The sequence below is a fragment of the Syzygium oleosum genome, unplaced genomic scaffold, assembly GCF_021117445.2.
Source record: "Syzygium oleosum isolate NSW1041296 unplaced genomic scaffold, Sole_v2.1 Sole_v2.31, whole genome shotgun sequence".
NCBI lineage: Eukaryota > Viridiplantae > Streptophyta > Magnoliopsida > Myrtales > Myrtaceae > Syzygium > Syzygium oleosum.
The window spans coordinates 3,005,017-3,025,692 of record NW_026607515.1 but is presented as its reverse complement, the minus strand read 5'-3'; the positions used below and the strand labels follow the sequence as shown (position 1 = coordinate 3,025,692).

The 20,676-nt window shown below is 38.0% G+C and overlaps 1 protein-coding gene across 3 annotated transcripts; it reads left to right on the top strand.

Annotated features, from left to right (window-relative positions):
* Positions 1-1,461: 1,461 nt before the first annotated feature.
* LOC115683149 (cleavage and polyadenylation specificity factor subunit 1) lies at positions 1,462-20,438 on the top strand. 3 transcript variants are annotated; one of them, XM_056304246.1, is made up of 27 exons: positions 1,908-2,036; positions 2,247-2,406; positions 4,082-4,228; positions 5,276-5,429; positions 5,979-6,114; positions 6,562-6,707; positions 7,492-7,587; positions 7,760-7,812; positions 8,295-8,426; positions 8,923-8,974; positions 9,058-9,177; positions 9,408-9,542; positions 9,946-10,074; positions 10,283-10,360; positions 11,441-11,575; positions 12,288-12,382; positions 13,363-13,553; positions 14,670-15,457; positions 16,226-16,306; positions 16,399-16,464; positions 16,537-16,614; positions 17,156-17,386; positions 17,580-17,711; positions 17,932-18,108; positions 18,353-18,538; positions 19,245-19,630; positions 20,045-20,438. In XM_056304246.1, exons 2-27 carry the CDS (start codon positions 2,390-2,392, stop codon positions 20,157-20,159), a joined length of 4,056 nt encoding a protein of 1,351 aa, XP_056160221.1. In that variant the 5' UTR covers positions 1,908-2,036; positions 2,247-2,389; the 3' UTR covers positions 20,160-20,438. The 3 variants fall into 3 exon arrangements, 2 of the variants coding, with proteins under 2 accessions (XP_056160220.1, XP_056160221.1); XM_056304245.1 differs by lacking the exon at positions 2,247-2,406 and having other exon boundaries at positions 1,462-2,036; XR_008814759.1 differs by lacking the exons at positions 2,247-2,406; positions 20,045-20,438 and having other exon boundaries at positions 1,462-2,036; positions 17,932-18,112; positions 19,245-19,424.
* Positions 20,439-20,676: the final 238 nt, after the last annotated feature.

Genomic DNA, 20,676 nt, shown 5'->3' with positions numbered 1-20,676 from the left:
GGTTCCAAATACTAGGAATCTACTTTGATAGAATATGTTTCTAATATTTGGTCCGGAATTTATTTACCTTGGATCATATCACCCTTAATTTTGATCTCATTTTTTTAAAAATTTTTCTCATTTACCTTTGATTTCCATAAAAAATACAAATAAAGAAAATGGAGAATAATAAATCCACTAAAGCATTACTAAGGAAATAAATATCAATAATAATATAAAAAACGTAAAAATTTGATGAATATATTGTTAGAACTAATAAGATGTTTTATGAAAAAGAAACAAAATGAAAAAATGAGTTTAAATTGTTAATTAATGCAAAGTACGATTGATCGATAAAAAATATTAAAAATCATCACCTTATATTCGATTAGTTATTTCCTTATAAAAGGGGAAGAACTCATTTCCTTTTATAATTTTTCAAAATAATTTATTAGTAAAGTACTTTTTTACATTAATCAATCTTTTATATATAAAGTTTATATAAAGTTTATATTATAAACAATGAGCCGCCAATTTTTACATTTAGCAATTTTGTTATCGAGGCCTTTTCCTTTTCTTATTTTATTTGTATCGATTCTTTTTCTTGAAGTATCTTATCTAGTTTTACTAAAGTGGTCATATTTATTAAATTTTAAAATTATTTTTTCGTTTAACGTTATTCGTATTTATTTGTTCTATTATTAGAATTTTAGCTAATTTATTTATTTCCCATTTTCTATATTTATAATTTTCACAGCAATTAAGGATTAAAAAAATTACTTGTACCCTTTAAAAAAATCACGTGCATTGCACATACTAATAAAAAATAACGAAAATTTAAACACAATAAAAATTTAAAATATTATGCAGTAGTTGAAAGTTCGGGACAAGTGTATATTACTTCAAAATTAGGGGTAATGTCGATTTTCTAAGGGAAAAAACCACTAAAAATCCCAAACTTTGCCATCTGTGACACATTTATCCCGAACTTTCTTTTGTGACACCAAAAATTCCGAACTTTGCTTTTTGTGACATATTTACCCCAATTTATTTAGTCCATGGGCATTTTCGTTGTTTTTGCTTTTTCTTTTTTTTTTTTTTTTTCGGCGAGGGGGGCCCTCGCCGGCGTCGGGCGAGGGTCGACCTCGCCTGAGTCGGGTGAGGGCCGCCCTCGCTCGCCCAGGTGAGGGCGAACCTCGCCCGACGCCGACGAGGGCTGCCCTCACCGGATCTGGCGAGGGCCGCCCTCGCTCGACACTGGCGAGGGCCCCCCTCTCGCCCGACGCCGGCGAGGCCCCCCTCGTTGAAAAGGCAAAAAAAAAAGAGCAAAAAAGATGAAAATGTTCATGGATTAAATACATTGAGGTAAATGTGTCACAAAAAGTAAAGTTCGGAATTTTTGATGTCATAAAAAAAAAGTTCAGGGTAAACGTGTCATATGGCAAAGTCGTCTGGGGTTATTGCTGGTTTTTTCACTTTTTCTAATAAGCTTTGGGCGAAGCTGTTCCTTCCTTCCCTGACATCGCACTCCCGCCAAAGGGTTCAAGCTGAAACCCTAGTATCTCTCTGCACTCTGCATTTCAGAGTATTTATTATTCATCGCTGCCAAGTTCATCCTCGATTCCGCCACTTTCACTGCGCCATCCGGCGAGGAAAGCTTCTGTTGTCCTCTCTCTCTCTCTCTCTCTACTCCCTCCGTTTCTCCGAGACGCTCGCTCGCTGCAACGCTCGCGTCCGTACGGAATGAGCTTCGCGGCCTACAAGATGATGCACTGGCCCACGGGCATCGACAGCTGCGCTTCCGGGTTCGTCACCCACAGCCCTTCCGACTGCACTCCTCGGATTCCGCCGCTGCAGACCGACGATCTCGAGCCGGACTGCCCGCCGCGGCGAGAGATCGGACCCGTCCCGAACCTGATCGTCGCCGCCGCGAACGTTCTCGAAGTGTATGTGGTGAGAGTGGAGGAAGACGGCGATAAGGATTCCGGCGAGGCCAAGCGCGGCGGAGCCATGGATGGTGTTTCCGGTGCTTCGCTCGAGCTCGTTTGCCACTACAGGTTCTTGTCTTTCTTCTTGTTCTCTCTTACGATGTAGACACGTAGTGGGAGATATCCCGTAATCCCTGTGATGCAGTACAGACATACTTAGGAGAGAAATGAGCAACGGCAGAGGCAAGCTATAGAGAGAGAATTATGAAACTTCTACTCATCAAAATCCTCTTGAGTGCACGAGTGTAGCTGAATCGTATGCTAATGCATTCCAGCCAGTTCAATACGATCAGCATCTCTAACAAGAATATCGACCAACTGTCAAGCTCATTTTTTCGCAAATCCGACAACTGACTAAGGCGACTAACTCAAGCACATGATTCTTCGCTCTCACTCTGATGCGACAGCTTTGAAAGAGCCAAATGCCACGCCTAAAAAAGTTAGATAAGTTTGATTTTGGGAAGGAGTTTAATTCAGGGTGAGTAACATGTGTCAACCTCTAGCCCAGCTTTATGCAGAGTACACTGAGGCTTAGAATTAGAATTTATGTGCACGCACGGTGGTCATTTTATGGCTTCTTTTCATTGGATAATTTTGTCAGTGCACTTTGCAACCAAAAGTTGCTTCTGAGGGAACTACATTAGTCCAGATAAGCATATTGAAATATTGGCGTCTTTGAACAAAGCGATGTTTTCTTGTTCTAAGGTGGAACAACATGGTGTAGAGAAATCTTCTTAGAAGAATAAGGGAGAGAACTGAGGAGAGTAAAATAAAAAGAGCAAGGAGATTAATACTTTTCCCTTTTTTTTTCCAATAAAAAGAACAAGGAAATGAGAGAGGCGCCTCAAAGGGGTCAGGCGTTGGGACTTCTTTCTTTGAGTCACTCGCTCTGTGGAGTTCAATTCCCTTGAAATAAGTTTTCCTTCTATGTTCTCTATTCTAGAAAACTAGCTATGTGCGGGGGTAAGGGCGGATGTAGCCAAGTGGATCAAGGCAGTGGATTGTGAATCCAACACATGCGGGTTCAATCCCCGTCATTCGCCCATCAATAAATGGCTGGGTTTTGTGACCTAGCTACCGAACTGACTAAATGAAATGGTAGACGTGGCCAAAGGGGGGTCGAACGGCAACGAGAATTCACACCCTCTTCTTAAACATTGTTCATGTCTTCTTAACATTAAAAATGAATCCAAATCAAACCTTTTCTTAGAGCAAGAAGAGCACACAATAATGGAGGGAACTTTCCAAATCTTATTGCTTAATGAATCTGGACTGTGAACACGGCTTCTTATACACTTGCAATGCACTTCATTTTCATGTAGCATAATTAGATGGAAGAAACTATCTCAAACTAATTAAGAAGACACATATTGGTAAACTACTCATCATTGCATGATACCTCTTGATATTGTTCATTTTGCATTCATTATAAGATTTCAACAATGCGCTCATATTCACAAAAAATGAAGATTGTGGGTTCTGCTGCTTGTCAATGCCTAGCTAAAACATGACATATTTGGGATAGACTCAACTCTTAGATCAGGAACCATGAAACATTTGGGTATCATCTGTAGAAGCTCTGATTTGGTTGCTATCAGAGCCAATGGCAAAGGGGAAAAATCTTTTCATTCTGTAGCTATTTTCTGTTCAAATTCAGGGAAATGAACTAAAGAACATTTGAGGGAGAAGAGGAGATGTAGATTTATAATTGTTTTATCATGATTGGGGACTTAAGTTGCTGTTTGTTATAGCATGTGAAGATAACTTTACTCTTGTTATTAGACAATATCAGTCACACCTTAAAGCATTCTCCTAGAAATGCAGGGTGACTGTTAGGGCCTCTCTCTTTTGTGAAAGTGTCTTTTAAGGATGTGGTCAGTTATCACTGTGGGTCTTTACCTGAGCTTCTCGATGGTATTTTGGTCCTTGGGTCCTGTGACAATTTTATTGGGCTCATCCACTAAAGTGAAGTTTGTTAGACTTTGGTTCGAGTTAAACAAAGTATGTATTTTTTTTCCACTGAATTTCTTAAGATGAATGGATATGTTTATAAAGTCTTTGTCTGCTGACTTCGTCTTCTTTTTTCCGTACGTTGTGTTTAAATTGAACTGCAGGTTGCACGGTAATGTTGAAAGTATGGCAGTACTGTCAACTGGAGGTGGTAATGGTTCCAGGAGCAGAGATTCGATCATTTTAACATTTCAAGATGCAAAAATTTCCATTTTGGAGTTTGATGATTCAATTCATGGACTTCGCACAACGTAAGAGTGGCTTTATGGCATAGAGTGCTTCTGACGCGAATCATACTGCATGATGGGACAGGGGGATGATTATTATGCTATATTAGTTGTATTAGGTCATTTTTTAGCTCTTTGAATTAGATACTAAAAAATTTATGGCGAAATTATTGCAGTATTGCCTCTTTTGATGCTTCTGTAATGACACAAGCCTAAATAATTTGGTCTTATCCATGTCTTTGGGTTACATTCAATCTATATCTCTACTTCTGAATTTTCTTTTAGTCAGATATTTATGTTGTCCTTTGGCTGGTGTTCTTCAGATCGTTTCATTTTCAGGAATCTCTTCTCCCCACCGCAGATGATTTGTATTTTTAGGGTGGTACCGAATTAATTTTCAATTATTTAGAGGAGAAAACAGAACCATTCTTTTCACCCACGACTATCATAAAAATGTTGGATTTTTTTCTTTTCTCTTTAAAAACTCAATGTAACTGGAAATTTTTTGCTTGATTTATTCTAAAAATTTTATGTAATAGTCATTTGCCTTGTTTCCCACATTTCAGAAAAGAAGGGGATCTACACCTTTTTTCATATAATCTCCATTTCGGGCGGTTGAAATTTTTGTTAGAAAATATTGTTTTCATAAAGAACTGACTCAGATAGCTCTAGAATTCATCAGGCTTCAACAAGCTCTTTGTTAATGTTCATTGTGATAGTTTTGTGGCATCTTAGTTTTTCCATCATGTTCCAAGTGCTGACCCTTGATATGCTTGGCATCCCACAATCTACAAGAAATGCATCTCACCAATTGTTCATGCCGTCACCCATCTTAGCAGCTATTTTATTGATTGTTTAAGGACATATGTTTAATTGTGCAGTGAGTGGTCCTGAATTTTAGTTTTGCATTTTTCTCTTAGGCTATATTTGCCTTCTGTTCTTCCTTTTCTTGTTGCTTCTCCTTATTCCTTAAGCTAAAAGGCACAACATTGGGAGGCTGGTCTCATATTACCAATTTATTGTTCTTTATGTTTATATGATGAAACATAATCCTCGATGATGGTATTTCAGATCTATGCATTGTTTTGAGGGTCCAGATTGGCTTCATCTCAAAAGAGGTAGAGAATCTTTTGCGAGAGGCCCACTGGTGAAGGTTGATCCTCAAGGCAGGTGTGGAGGGGTTCTTGTTTATGGTCTGCAAATGATAATGCTTAAGGCTTCTCAGGTCTCTCCTATTTCCTTAGATCTTTTGTCATAGACCTTTAGTCCCCTTTCTGTTGAATTTGCTTTCCTTTGTGTTGGAGGTTCTAATGGAATTTGGTCATCTAAGACTTTGTAGATTTCAGTTTTGTTCCTAGCTTGAATCTAAAATTTAAAGTAATATGATGCACAAACTTATGTAGCTGTTTGGACGAACAGTTGTATCTTTTTGGCAATTCGTACTCTCCTCTCAATTTCATTGTGTTCCCTCTATCCCTGAGGCAATCATAGAGTATAGTGAAAGGAGCAATATCTTCTATTCCAGTTCGTGGTGTCAAGAGATAGGCGAGTGCATTTCTCAAATGACTTTGTTAATAGAAGTAGGTTTTTAATTGGCCAACCAGTGCAAGTAGGCAATTCACATCTTAGTTCTAGGAAAGTTGTGTTTTCCAAGAGATAGTGCAAGCTTATTTTTCAAGTCAGCTTTTGTTGTGTTTCCTAAATTCTTTGTGCAACACATGTTTAGCAGCATTGCTCCTATTGACTTAACATCATTTTCGATTTTGGGGCTCAGGTTGGTTCTGGCTTGGTGGGAGATGAGGACACATTCGAATCTGGAGGTGCAGTTTCCATTCGAGTAGAATCATCCTACATAATCAGTCTCCGGGAGTTGGAAATGAAGCATGTAAAAGATTTTGTATTTGTACACGGTGAGGAAGTTAATAACTAAGTTCTGTTTTTCCAAGATTTACTTCTTTTACCATGTTTCCACGTCTTTTTTGCTGTAGAATATATGCCAAGATGTACTCGGTAGTAGCATCTAGGCCAGCAAGTGTAAGCTCAATGTCACGGAGACTGCAAACTACTACTTAAATGGTTTACTTGCTGAGGTGACTATGGAGAGACAATTTGTTGTGTTAGTCTTGCGAGCTGCGACAACTTGTAGATCATATCTGTAATATTTGAAAATGCCGCCATTAGCTTAGCAAACTCCATGTCTCCTTTGCGGAAATATTTTCTTGATAGTACTGCTTGAAATCTCATGTTGTCTTATGTGATTAAAAGTCACTGGGTTGGCAGCTTTATTTTACTGTACTTGATTAGCCACTTGTGTGAACTAATACATGCTAGATTTTTTGCCTCCATGTCTTATTAAGGCTATATTGAGCCTGTGATGGTAATACTTCATGAGCGGGAGCTTACATGGGCGGGACGTGTTTCCTGGAAGCGCCATACTTGCATGATATCTGCACTCAGCATTAGCACAACCCTGAAGCAGCATCCTCTGATTTGGTCAGCCTCAGTAAGTTCTCCAGTTGTCAAATATATCTTTCTACCTATCCTTTTGATACTTTAACTGCATCTATGTCTGTCTAGATGTGTTGTGGAGACTCGATTCGTACTTATCCGTCCACTTTTTTTTATTCATAAAGTCTTATTACTATTTTCTTCTCTTTGGTCAAGTCATAGTTACTGGACAGTGTAACTTGAATATCTTCGCCTAGTCGGTGCCAGTACTTTTTGGGCTTAGCTTTCGTTTTTGTATGATCTTGTGATCATGGTTGTGGCTCTAACCATTTCCAACTTTTCTTTTTCATTTTGAATTACTTTCCATCAGTTTGTTCAATAAGGAAAAGGAAAGTGACAAACAAATCTTTTTGAAAGGTTGGGAATGCATTATTGAAATGATGACCAAGTGCTTGTGACTTTTTCTTCCTCAGATGATTGGTTGATTGTCTCAATATTCTAATGTAGAACAATTCTCTCAGAATGGTCTCATGTGGTTATTACTGTGCTTGATGAAACATGTTACTTCTCTTCCTGTTTTTGTTTGATCCCTCCATAAATTAAGTTTATATCAGTTGCGCGAGAAAGTTGCTGATGAGCCATGCATTTGATTTTGCTTTCATGAATTAGGACGGATTGTATGGACAATGTTTCACGTTAAACCTTTGTCATGTTCTTTGATTTCTGAAGACTGCCAAAATATGGAAAACCATTCTATAACCTAGAGCAGCCCTTGATGATAGTTATATCTGTTTTAAGATGCTTTATTTCTTTACTTTTTTGTCTTCTCCTCTTGTCAGAATCTCCCTCACGATGCGTACAAGCTTCTTGCAGTTCCTTCTCCAATTGGTGGGGTTCTTGTGATTTCTGCTAATGCTATTCATTATCACAGTCAGGTAGTTTGTCTGACTTTTCGGAAGCATGCATTTAAGATGCGTATAAGTGTCTAGCTTGTTTCTATCATCTTTTATCTAGTGGGATCTTGCAGTTGTTTTTTTTTTTACAGTTATTGATCAAATTATGTGTGAGAAGTGTGTTCTCCTGAACAGCTGTTTCCTCTATTTGCAGTCTACTTCTTGTGTTTTGGCTCTCAATAGTTATGCCAGTTCTACTGACGGCAGGTAATCTTCCTACTCTTGAAATTTTACTTGATATCTGTGGTTTCATGACATGCTTGATTGGTTTGTTAAAGTGATGTTGGTAATTTTTTATTCTTAACGAGTTAATAGTTGTTAATTGCTCAACTTCTCATGGTTTATCTTTTGGCAAAAGACAAACCATGTTTTCTGCAGCTTTTTAATTCCAATACCGCACCCTTAGTAGGAGAAGACATTAGAAAACAACAAAAGAATTGAAAAGATAAAGAATATATAGGAAGTTAATTTGCATTGATTTTCTGTGAAGATCACTGAATCATGCGTCCTTCATGTGTTTCTAGCAATATCTTAACTCTTGATTTGGGACTAGGAGTGATATTCAGTAGCATCTCATCAAAGCTTCTTTAGTTCAAATTTTTTTTGAAATATGTTTTCTCATGTCCGTCAGGTTTTTTCATCATTGTTCCTTATGGTTGATTATTTATATTATTTTATTGGGATTTCAGTCAAGAGATGCCAAAGTCGAGTTTTAGTGTTGAGCTTGATGCTGCCAATGCCACCTGGTTAGTGAATGACGTAGTCTTGCTGTCGACCAAAACTGGGGAGTTGTTGCTGCTTACCCTTGTTTATGACGGGCGGTAGGTGATCACTATTATTTTTCTACTTTCTTCTGTTCCATCTCTTCTGGCTTAAAAGCTTGATTTTTCTTCTCTTCTTAAATTTTGTCTGTGTTGGAGCTTTTAGATATGTTTTGATCTCATGTATCTATAAGAGTTGTACTTACTTTTTGGGATACTGTGATGGACATAGTTTTTGATATTTACATGTCCATATATATTCCTATTTTTACATGTCTATATTTTCCAAAAAAAAAGCACAGACTTCCTAATAGATTCTGTCTTGATTTTTGAGCATAATGTTGTCACTGCAGTAGGTATGTGTGCCAGTTTTGATCCGAAGGCATTTTCATCTCTTCTTCCTATTTTAAAAGCAACCGGCCTTTGCTTTTATATGACTGTTTGCTGAATATAATCGCAGCTTTGAAGTATTTTGCAGTTGTATTTTCTGTTCCTGCCACTTTAATTATGATGGCTGGAATCTTCTTACTTCCATAATAATATTTCCCATCTACAGTGTGGTGCAAAGATTGGATCTTGCAAAGTCAAAGGCTTCTGTGCTCACTTCTGTAAGTTATTTTCATGTATGGAACTCTCTTATCAGGTTGCTTTTGCATTGGCACATCATTGATGACTATGCTCCTTGTCTTAGGGGATTACAACAATCGGAAATTCCTTGTTTTTCCTAGGCAGTCGATTGGGAGACAGTTTGTTGGTGCAATATACTTGCGGGTTTGGAACCTCAAAGTCTTCATCTGGTTTGAAGGACGAGGTCTGTGGTGGAATGAAGAATTTTACTACTTGCGATGTCTTATTCACTGTTCACTCTTGGGATTCTGTGACACGTCACTTCTTGAGCACTTGTTCCATGCCTTCTGCCTTTAAAACTTTGATGTTTAAAAAATTAATGAAGCTGCTCTTAATTTCTGAAACATTTGGTTGATTTTTTGGCTGTCCTTTCTTGGGGATGTTGATGAATCCTTCTGTTGATGAGTTTTCTAGGTGGGAGATATTGAAGGTGATGCCCCTCTGGCGAAGAGGTTGCGCATGTCCTCTTCTGATGCTTTGCAAGACATGGTTGGTGGAGAGGAGCTCTCGATACATGGTTTGACGCCAAGTAATGCAGAATCTGCGCAGGTTTCTTCCCACCCCCCTCTCTCTGTCTCTGCACACATTCGCAGGCTAGAATGCTTCCCTTTCCGCTGAAACAATTAAAACATAGATTTCATGAAGTTGAATCCTGTTTAAAATGCTCACTGTGCTAGAGGAAGGTGCAATTTTTGTTTGGCATAACATATTGCGCTCCCTCGATCTTCATCTTGCTTTTTGAAGCACGAGTACATGTCTCTCGTAAGAAATGAAAGCTTTTCCTGCCTCAAACTGACAGTTATCTTCAATGCATTATCATAATCTTTTAGTATGTTATTGTGTAATGGTTGATCTTAGCATTGACTTTGACCAAACTCGCGAACTTATTATTTGTTGAAGTTGTGCCTACTTTGTCCTTAGGTATTGGATTGTAACCCCTTCCTATCTGCAGAAAACCTTTTCATTTGCAGTGAGGGATTCCTTGATTAACATTGGCCCTCTGAAAGATTTTGCATATGGCCTGCGGATCAACGCTGATGCTAATGCTACTGGAGTTGCAAAACAAAGCAACTATGAACTGGTCAGTGTAGCAAGTAGCAACTCCTGCTTTTGACTATGTACAGTGTACACATGATTGTACGACATGTCTATTGTTATTGCATCCATGAGTGTTTTCACCAATCATTTACTAACACCAGCTGACTAATTCGATACATATTGTAAGTTAGCACATTTCCATTTTTTAAACGAAAAGTTACATTCTTCATACCTTTCCAGTGATCGTGCAGGTGTGTTGTTCTGGTCATGGGAAGAATGGTTCTCTGTGTGTTCTGAGGCAGTCAGTTCGTCCAGAAATAATTACTGAGGTGTGTGGCACAGTGCTTTATCTTAGAATATCTCGTTAAATGTTTCAGCTCTCTTATAGGTCTCTTCATCACTGTACCAGAAAACAAATGGGGGCATAAGAATAACGTCCCTTAAATAATTTGTCCTCTTCTCTCTTCTTTTAATATGTTACTTGGACAGGGTACTGGTTGAACTTTCAAGAGTCGGCCAATCTATTGGGCAAAAAGAGGGGTGTAGTCTGTTGAGTTTTGATGGTCATGATCTTCTCAGTGATCTATTTGTTCTAGTTATATTGCTGGGAGATAGCAAACGTTATTTAGCCTTCTTTGTCTGCTTCCTACCCTTTCCTTACCTAAGGTTTGAGAGTCTTCTGCCACATTTATGGTTGTTTTGTTCCTTCTCAAGTGCAAGTTGATGGAAAATTGGTCTGAATGGTTTCGTTGCCAAGTAGATTAATGCGATATCTATTTATTCTATTTTTAAATTCTGACCCCTTTTAATGGAATCTTGAATTACAATGGTGAGTAGTGGCGGGTTAGATTGGCCAAGGAACATTTCTGTTGAAATGTATGATGCTGATTGATAAAGGATGATATGGTCAGTGGTATTCCGTGGAACTTTTGCTTGCCAGCTAGTGTAATTACCCAGTTTATTGGCCTTGATTACTGGAGGATCACTAATTCGACAGGTGGTTAATCTATGAGACACAAATATTGCCAGAGAAAAAAAAATTCAGTGGACTGGATATGTTCTCTATAATTGTTGACACTCTTATTCTGATGAGGGCTTGTTGACAGTTTGTTCTTGTGATCCCACATAATTCTAGCTGTTGGTGGACTATAAGTGAGGAATGGACAAACTTGCTCTTAGTGGCTCTTTCTACACTATATAATCGTTGACACTCTTATTCTGATGAGGGCTTGTTGACAGTTTGTTCTTGTGATCCCACATAATTCTAGCTGTTGGTGGACTATAAGTGAGGAATGGACAAACTTGCTCTTAGTGGCTCTTTCTACACTATCATCAACTTGTTCTTGTGTTGCCTTTATTCATTGCACTTCGCAGTATTTTCTGTCATCATATTGATAATCCTTTTGCAGGTTGAACTACCAGGTTGCAAAGGCATTTGGACCGTCTACCACAAGAACACTCGTGGTTTAGATTCTTCCAAAGTCGGGGTTGATGATGATGAATATCATGCATATTTGATTATTAGTCTGGAAAGTCGTACCATGGTAATTTCTCTTGCTTTATGTTGAATATTTGTGCTTTAGAGACTTCCAAAGTGTAGTTAATTTTTTGTTTGCATCTGGTAATAGACTTGGCAGAATGCGATCATTAGCTTGTTGTCGCTGCTTTTGCCACATTGCGTTCTTTGCAATTGTATATTACTTCACAGAAATTTCATGGTTCTTTTGCCCATGTGGCAACTCTATGGTAGAGATAATCATATATAGATTGGCCTTTCGATATGCATTACAATCTCTATTCTCTATTTTGCTAGCATTTGCAATCAGTCATTGCTCTCTGTTATTGTGGGATTGTTAGTACATAAATATGCTTGAAGTCATAAGATGGTGAGTGAGAAATGATGCAATGAGGGACTGCCTTCTATTATCCTGAACTCACATGATTCTTTCTAGAGTTGGACATCGCCTAATGCACCCTAAATGTGATACCTGTACATATCCCTCGCAAATTTTAGTGATTTGAAGATGATCTTTCCCTGCCTTCAAACATGCGGCATCAATCTTTCTGCATAAAAACACGCAGCATGTATCTCTCATTCTTTTTGTGATGTTCTCAAGAATCCCTAAGGGCACTCGGTAACAAATCCTAGGGTAAGCTACATGCAGATATGCATCTCAATATTGCAGATACATGCACACATATATGTGCATTTTTCTTCCTCCATCATGACCTGCAGCTGGCATCACTCTGTATCAGGTGCTTGAAACGGCTGATCTTCTCAATGAAGTCACTGAAAATGTTGATTATTATGTGCAAGGAAGAACTATTGCTGCTGGGAATCTATTTGGAAGGTGTGTTCAGTTATTATTGTTAATTTTTTCTACAAGTCAGAAAAGCATTTTACTACCAATGGTTGTTTCGGAATGACAAGTGACGTCGCACTTTCTTTTACTATGATCATGGGTTGGTGTCTATTTAATTAGACACATGTAATCATCAGAAGTAGATATTTGTGTTCTTAATGTGTTTTTATTTTAAGATTGTCTTTGTTTTAGTATGAATTCCAATTGTCAGATTCTGCCTTGGAATTATCTGCTTACTGAGTCATGAGAAAATGTGGATGAGTGGGTAATACGTTTGTTGTTTGAAGTACAAGGAAAGAGCTGGATGGGGTGATTCTACTTTTAATATCTTACATTCACTTCTTTCATTTAACCCGAAACACCCGAAACATTTCAAAATGTTCATATATTGACATTTAGAGTCATGTATAGATTTGTGGGTTTCACACTTGACTTTGTTGCAAATATTTTGCAGTCTGCTAATTTCAAATAAACTTTGAATGCATCTATTGCTGTCTTAACTTAATTGGAGCTAACTTTCTTCTTCTTCTATTTGCGGTGATCCACCTTGAACTTCTTACATTCACTTTGACTTTTATTTAACCTGAAACACTTAAAAACGTTTCAAATAGTCAAATGTTGACATGGAGAATCATATATAATATTGTGGCTTTCACCCTTTGACTTTATTGAGTACGATTTGCGGTCTGCATACTTTGTATAAGCTTTGAATGCATTTGTTGCTGTCTAACTTAATTTGAGTTAACTTCCTTCCTCTGTTTTTCTTTCTTAGATATTCATTTAATGATGTTCTGACAGAAAATTGATAGTAAGAGATTTTGGGCTGTTTCCACCCTCTGTATTGTTTTCTTTAATGAGTTATGTTGAAGTACTAATCGCTTAGCGTGTAGGTTTTATTTTCTGCATATGAGAGTCATTGTTTTGCAATTAGTGTCGTTAAATATCTTCTTCCTGCTTCCTGTATGAAGGCGACGAGTTATTCAGGTTTTTGAACGTGGAGCACGTGTCCTCAATGGTTCTTCTATGACACAAGATTTGAACTTAGTGGCCTCGAATTCTGAATTAGCGTCTGAGAGTTGCATGGTCTTAACTGTATCGATTGCTGATCCGTTTGTCTTACTAAAGATGACTGATGGAAGCATTCGGCTTCTCGTTGGAGGTAACTACCACTTTTTATGTCTGAAGATGTTACTTTGAGATTAATCTACTTAATTGCTAGAATTATATAGACTATATGAGAGTTACTTCATAAAGCATGTGTTCAATGGGAAAGAATTCTATAGTTCATGCATCTGTGTTTTGGGATGAAGTGTCAATAATGATGGTTATTAAGACCTTTTTGTATGAGTTGTGCAATTTACTTAGTTTCACTTACTCTTTTCTCCATTGTCAATTTTGTATAAATTTTTCCGGTGAACGTGGCCCCAGGATCTTGCCCAGCTATGGTATCAAAAATCTGGAATCTGTCATATTTGACCCATAGTTATTCTATGGAACTGTGGACAATAGTAACCTGTGATCAGGTTTTTGAATCTGTTGAGGGAGGCATACTTGGAAGTGCAAGCAATCTGTGCCGAATCTTTTCAAATAATTTTAGGTCCTTGAGTGTTCCCAAATAAGGATGACAGCATAACTTGTTTAGTGCTTTTAATTTATTCTGAGCAATAGATTCTAATTTCCATGATCCAAATTATCAACATCTTGGAGGCCTCACGCATGTTAACCAGTTATACTTGTACATTTTTCACTTTGGAGTTTGTAGGTCACTGACTTGCCTTATTGTGATATTATGTTTAAAAAATTTGGAACGGCTCATGCAGAGTGTATGCTTATAATTGATACACGTCATATATTGATGTTTTCAAGATTTGATTTCTCTTGCACTATGAAAGTGGTTTCAAACTTCAAAACGAACCTATCTCTGAAGAATAGAGATGCTCAATGCAATCGGCAACGAATCTCTTTATGGAGTTTACTTTTATAGATTTAACTGGTTTTTATTTTCTAGTCCTTTGTTCTTCTGATATCCTCATGGATCCAAATAAATGAAAGAAGAGAGTTCAATAAGCAGCAGCACTTGATACTTTTGAGTGGGACTGGGTATGCCTTGTTGGCACAGGCCACTTCAAAGAGGGATTATCTGTAGACTTGACTTGGATAGACATCTGATTCTGCATAGACCTTGCATGAGCTGTCTTTGGATATTATGTTTCTATTTTCTGCAGCCCTGCTTTGGAATTCCCTTTTGCATTAATTTGAATATTTCATTTTGCAGATCCATCTACATGTACTGTTTCTGTTGTGACTCCAGCAACATTTGATGGCTCAAAAAAGTTTGTCGCTGCCTGTACACTTTATCACGATAAAGGTCCAGAACCTTGGCTTAGGAAGACCAATCCTGATGCTTGGCTAACAACAGGTATAGATGAGGCCATTGACGGTGCTGATGGTGCAACTCAGGACCAGGGAGATATATATTGTGTGGTTTGCTATGAAAGTGGTGCACTCGAAATGTTTGATGTGCCTAATTTCAGTTGTGTTTTCTCTGTGGATAAATTTGTGTCTGGAAAGATGCATCTCGTTGATTCCTTTATGCAAGAAGAACTTGGTGATTCTCAGCAAGGAATCTCGGTAGGTTCTAATGAATCAGCTGGCCCAGGGAAGAAAGAAAATGCACAGAATACAAAGGTTCTAGAGTTGGCCATGTATAGATGGTCTGGACAGCATAGCCGCCCTTTCCTCTTCGCAATATTGAATGATGGGACAATTCTTTGTTATCATGCCTTTTTGTTTGAAGGTTCAGAAAGTGGTATAAAAAATGAAGTCGCAGTTTCTAATAACAATTTTATCAGCAAAGGCATCAATAGTGGTTCCAGGCTTAGAAATCTTCGATTCTTACGTGTTGCCTTGGACACATATACAAGAGAAGAGATGACCATAGGAAGCTCGTGCAATAGAGTTACATTCTTCAAGAACATTGGAGGATATCAAGGATTGTTTCTTTCTGGTTCAAGGCCCACTTGGTTCATGGTTATCAGAGAGAGGCTTCGAATTCATCCACAGGTTTGGACACCTTGTTTTTGTTAGTGACAATCGTATTTGGAGCAATCAAACCTTTTAGATGCATATTTCCAGAATATCAAATATACTTATTGTGGAAAGATTCCAGTTGATATTCCTATTATTTGATTAAAATACTCTATACTTCTTGAAGTTTGACGGAAATTTCCAGATGCAAGTGTTGTTTTATAGATAAGTTTACAGATATTAAGTTTTGGGTTGAGGCAGGGTGATTGTTTATTGTGCCCTGGAAAACTAAGATGTGGCAGTATTATTTTCCCTTTTGAATATCTTTCTGCTTGGATCTTCGCAAGTTTACTGGAGAAGAACTGCCTCCTGATGGAATTGGCTCATTCTTTTCTTAACTGATGCGATTATTCGTCTGTTACCCCGTGTGTATGTGCATACTAGATGATAATTAACTTGAATTTGGTCTACAGTTTCATGTTAATGAGTTTTCTCAAAGATGAATAATCGCTACTTTGGACTGACATAAGCTGGCACTCATTATTGATGTTGTCCAAGTACATTTTCCTTCCATAAATTTATCTTCCAACTTTGACGAATGTTTTCATAAGAGGGAACTATTTGACAGTTCTTCTTACTTTTGCTGCTTCATCTATTATGAATGAAGTCTGGAGGCTTCTCTTCCTTTGGTGCAACAAACTAATCAAGTTCTTAAAGTTACTGCTGTTAGGTGGATCATCATAGGTTCCATCTTTCTAGTTTTTATTTTGTGTGGAGCATCTAACTGTGCTAACTTTCATGCAGTTATGTGATGGATCAATTGTCGCCTTCACTGTTTTCCATAATGTAAACTGTAATCGTGGGCTTATATATGTGACCTCACAGGTTAGTGCATAGCATTTTGCTGACTGATTTTGTGCAATATCAGTTTCTGAATCTCCTCCTTTTTTTCCCTCTAAAATGATTTGATATTCCAGGGTGTTCTAAAAATTTGCCAACTACCATCTAATTCAAGCTATGACAACTATTGGCCGGTACAAAAGGTATCTATCCATTAATAAAATGCAAATCAACCTTCTTGCTTATGATGCCGGTGATCGCTTACTTTTTATCAGATTCCACTGAAAGGAACTCCACATCAAGTTACTTTCTTTGCCGAGAAGAATCTGTACCCACTTATAGTTTCAACTCCGGTAAGTAATGCGTAAGACATTTTCTCCTTCACATCCTTTTCTCCAGTATCACGGATGTACTAGAAGCTTATGTATCCTTGTGCATAACATGTAATGCAGCATTTATATGCATTTTATGATGTGTCTGTCAGCTGAATACTGTCTTTCCGCCAGCAATGCACACAGATATACTTGTTAGATGATGTTGTTTGTTTTTCTACTGTCACATACATGGAAGTAGTGTCATGACTTAAGAGTGGCTGGTTGATGATGTGGTCGATTTTTTTGGAGTTTTCTTGTTGTCAAACTGTCAAAAAGTGCCTATTGGAGTTTGCTTGGTTTGTTTTCCCCTGCTAAACTTTATAACCGTAAGCATGATGTTTTTGCTGGTGATGTTAAGTTGCATCATCAACCTCCCTTTTCTAAGGTTTTTCTTCTAATGGGCAGTTACTGTCGGGCAACCACATTTCGATTCTCTTTTGAATTTAAGATGCGATACATATGATATTCTTCCTATGCAGTTTGAGGTCTGATTGCATCTGGTCCATCTTTGCTTATGCAGGTTCATCGGCCGTTGAATCAAGTTGCTTCATCCCTCGTTGATCAAGAAGTTAGCCATCAGATTGAAAATCACAGTCTAAATCCTGATGACGTACATCGAACTTATGCAGTTGATGAGTTTGAGGTTCGGATCTTGGAACCAGAAAAGTCTGGAGGACCTTGGCTGACTAAGGCGACAATTCCCATGCAAAATTCTGAGAATGCATTAACCGTGCGTGTTGTAACACTGCTTGTAAGTCTGAACCTTGTCAACCGAGCTTTTTTTGACTTTTCTAATTTTTTCTCTCCTGCTGCCATTTTTTTCCAAAGGAAAGTTGGTCTGTGGAAGTGTCATTTAGGTGATGCATGTAAAAGAAAAACGCTTTTGTCCATTTAAGTCATCCTTCATGTGTGGATATATTGCTTATTATATTATAACATGGCAGAATATGACGACAAAGGAAAATGAGACACTTTTAGCTATTGGAACTGCTTATGTTCAAGGTGAGGATGTTGCTGCAAGAGGGCGCATACTTTTGTTTTCTATGGGGAAAGATGCCGACAATCCTCAAACTTTGGTATGTATTTGAGCTGGATAGGAAAACCATCAATCAAATCTAATGAGTCCCTGTTCTTCGTACCAATCATATGGAGATTGTCATGCCATGTGATCGTTTTGGATGTTTGTTCATTATCTTCGTGTCCTTTCTTGTAATGGTGAACGTAGAGCAGTATAGTCTTAGATGTTACAATTTCTGCTTGGTGTATTAAAACTGACTCTGGCAGCATCTTTTCCAGGTTTCAGAGGTTTACTCAAAGGAATTGAAGGGTGCTATATCTGCTGTAGCCTCTCTTCAAGGCTATCTGTTGATAGCTTCTGGTCCCAAGATAATTTTACACAAATGGAATGGAACTGAATTGACTGGTGTTGCATTTTTTGATGCCCCACCTCTACATGTTGTAAGCATGAATGTTGTACGTATGACTTCCTTACCTTTTCTTCTCCTCCTCCTTTTTACTAGAGTATCGGTCTGGTGTCTCTCATTGCTATTTTTTTAAGTGAAAAGGCTTCTAAACATGATGCCTGAGAAGGCTTTGATGCTTTCTATCATAGTTACCCAACTGTAAACAATGTGATTATTCTCTTGCAAATAAATGTTGTCAATTGGGAGGAATTTGCTGTAAATTTTTTCACTTGTGCCTCTGCATGTGGTTTCAGGTAAAAAATTTCATTTTACTTGGCGACATCCACAAGAGCATATACTTCCTCAGCTGGAAAGAACAAGGCTCTCAGCTTAACTTGTTGGCCAAAGATTTTGGCTCCCTGGATTGTTTCGCAACAGAGTTTCTAATTGATGGAAGTACATTGAGTCTGATTGTATCTGATGAGCAAAAAAATGTTCAGGTTAGTTCACTCCCTACGCATGTTGAGTTTGTTCTTGCTTGACTAAAGTGAGGTGATAATGGTGTTGATTTGCTTGCCCTGTTGTCGACATGTTGAAATGGATGAGGTTTTTTAAGATTATATTTGCGTTGTCTAGATTTTTGCTCATTCAGGACTCTCACCATGACGTTGCTTGCCTTTAGATCAGCTGGTTTATTGGTTCTCATTCCTTCTGTGAAAAAGTAACCTTATCCACCAATAATACACATGAGAGCACATAAAGGAAGAAAACACATGAATAACAGTAAACCAAAGGAAGCAATATTGCTTGAACTATTATCACTAACGACCCAAAAGAAAGAAGCAGCATATCTAGTCTAGATTTAGATGCGGGAACTAATGCGTTCAATATGCTAAAGAAGCTTTTTGTTAACATATTTTTTGGCAAAATATCTTGTTTGTGATGGACTCGGTGAAAACTGGTGAAATTGATTGATGAACAAATTACTGAACGGAACCATTTTATGTGTAAAAATCTTGCACATGTTGGATTCTGAGAACAATTGGAGTTAACAATTAAAGAAATTCTCAAGTTGACTTGAGAGCTAGCATTTACAGTAAAAAGGAATGGATACCTATTTACTTTTGAGAATTTGTGTGAAAATAATGCTCCAATTAAAATGCTTGGCTATTAACATGGAAGTTCCTGTACTTTTTTAATAATCAGGTGTTCTATTATGCACCCAAGATGTCCGAGAGTTGGAAGGGACAGAAACTTCTCTCAAGGGCGGAATTTCATGTAGGTGCTCATGTGACGAAATTCATGCGGTTGCAGATGCTTCCTACTTCATCCGGTCAAAGTGGTCCTACTCCTGTTTCAGACAAGACCAACCGGTTTGCTTTGTTATTTGGTACCCTAGATGGCAGCATCGGCTGCATTGCTCCTCTTGATGAACTGACATTCCGTAGGCTCCAGTCACTACAGAGAAAGCTTGTTGATGCTGTTCCCCATGTTGCTGGCTTGAATCCAAAATCCTTCCGCCAGTTCTGCTCTAATGGGAAAGCACATCGACCGGGCCCCGACAGTATTGTTGACTGTGAACTGCTTTACCAGTAAGTTTTATCATTTGCAATTTTTATCAGTTCTTTGAAAGAACATGTTCCTTTTGACCCCAAAAAAGAAAAGAAAAGAAAGAACACGTTCTTGTATTGACTAGTTTAGTCGGAAGCATATGCATAATAAATACATAAATGAAATGCAGTGAGGTTAGTACATAAGCACGTTTTTTACATTTTTCAGTTGATGTAGCAGGTGCGCTACACTTTTTGGTGCTTTACTATCTCACCAACAGTTTGATTGTAGACCTCTGTTGGGGCCACTCTGCAACATATAGCACTGTGTGGATTGTTGGTCAAATGATTTTTCATATGTCGTGCATATAAAGCAAATAAGCATCTGTACATTTCTAAGTTGTGAAAAGCTGTATATCCGGGCTCATTTAGTTGTCTTGAATGATGCATTTGCAGTTACGAGCTGCTCTCTTTGGATGAACAATTGGAGATTGCGCACCAGATAGGAACAACTCGCTCACAGATTCTCTCGAATTTGAATGACCTTGTTGAGGGAACAAGTTTTCTATGAGATCTCTCGAATTTGAATGACCTTGTTGAGGGAACATTTTTCTATGAGATGCGACGGCAGCCTAGGGGGAATATACTAGAGTGGTTCAACCAGTGAGCTGTTGGCACGTGAGCCAAGCTATTTACCGACCGACTGCTGTAGTTCATGATGTAAATATTTCATCGGCTCATCCGAGAGAGTTATTGTAATGGGCAAGAAGCATTGCAATGTGAAGCGACTTTGAGGAGTACAATTGAGGATTAAGGTGAATCTTGAGCCCCCTGAGGTTGAGTTTAGCAACTGGATAGTTTCCTTGTATTTCATCCTTCGACTTGATATGCCTGAAAAACTGACCCTCCTACACTAGTCACTTGTCCCGGTGGTTTTTTTTTTTTATGATAAGTACGGCAAACGGCAATGTCATGATAAAACCTACAATACTGGTTTTAGCAACAAAAAAAAAAAACCTATAATACTGAAAAAAAGAAAACATAAAGTTCTGAATCAAATTGTAAAGAAGTAAAACGCGCTAATATAG

Coding starts and splice junctions, on each gene's coding strand:
- LOC115683149 (XM_056304245.1), top strand. CDS start 1,723: ATGAGCTTCGCGGCCTACAAGATGATGCACTGGCCCACGGGCATCGAC. Junction 15,458..16,225: donor GGCTTCGAATTCATCCACAG/GTTTGGACACCT, acceptor ACTTTCATGCAG/TTATGTGATGGATCAATTGT. Junction 18,539..19,244: donor ATGAGCAAAAAAATGTTCAG/GTTAGTTCACTC, acceptor TTTAATAATCAG/GTGTTCTATTATGCACCCAA.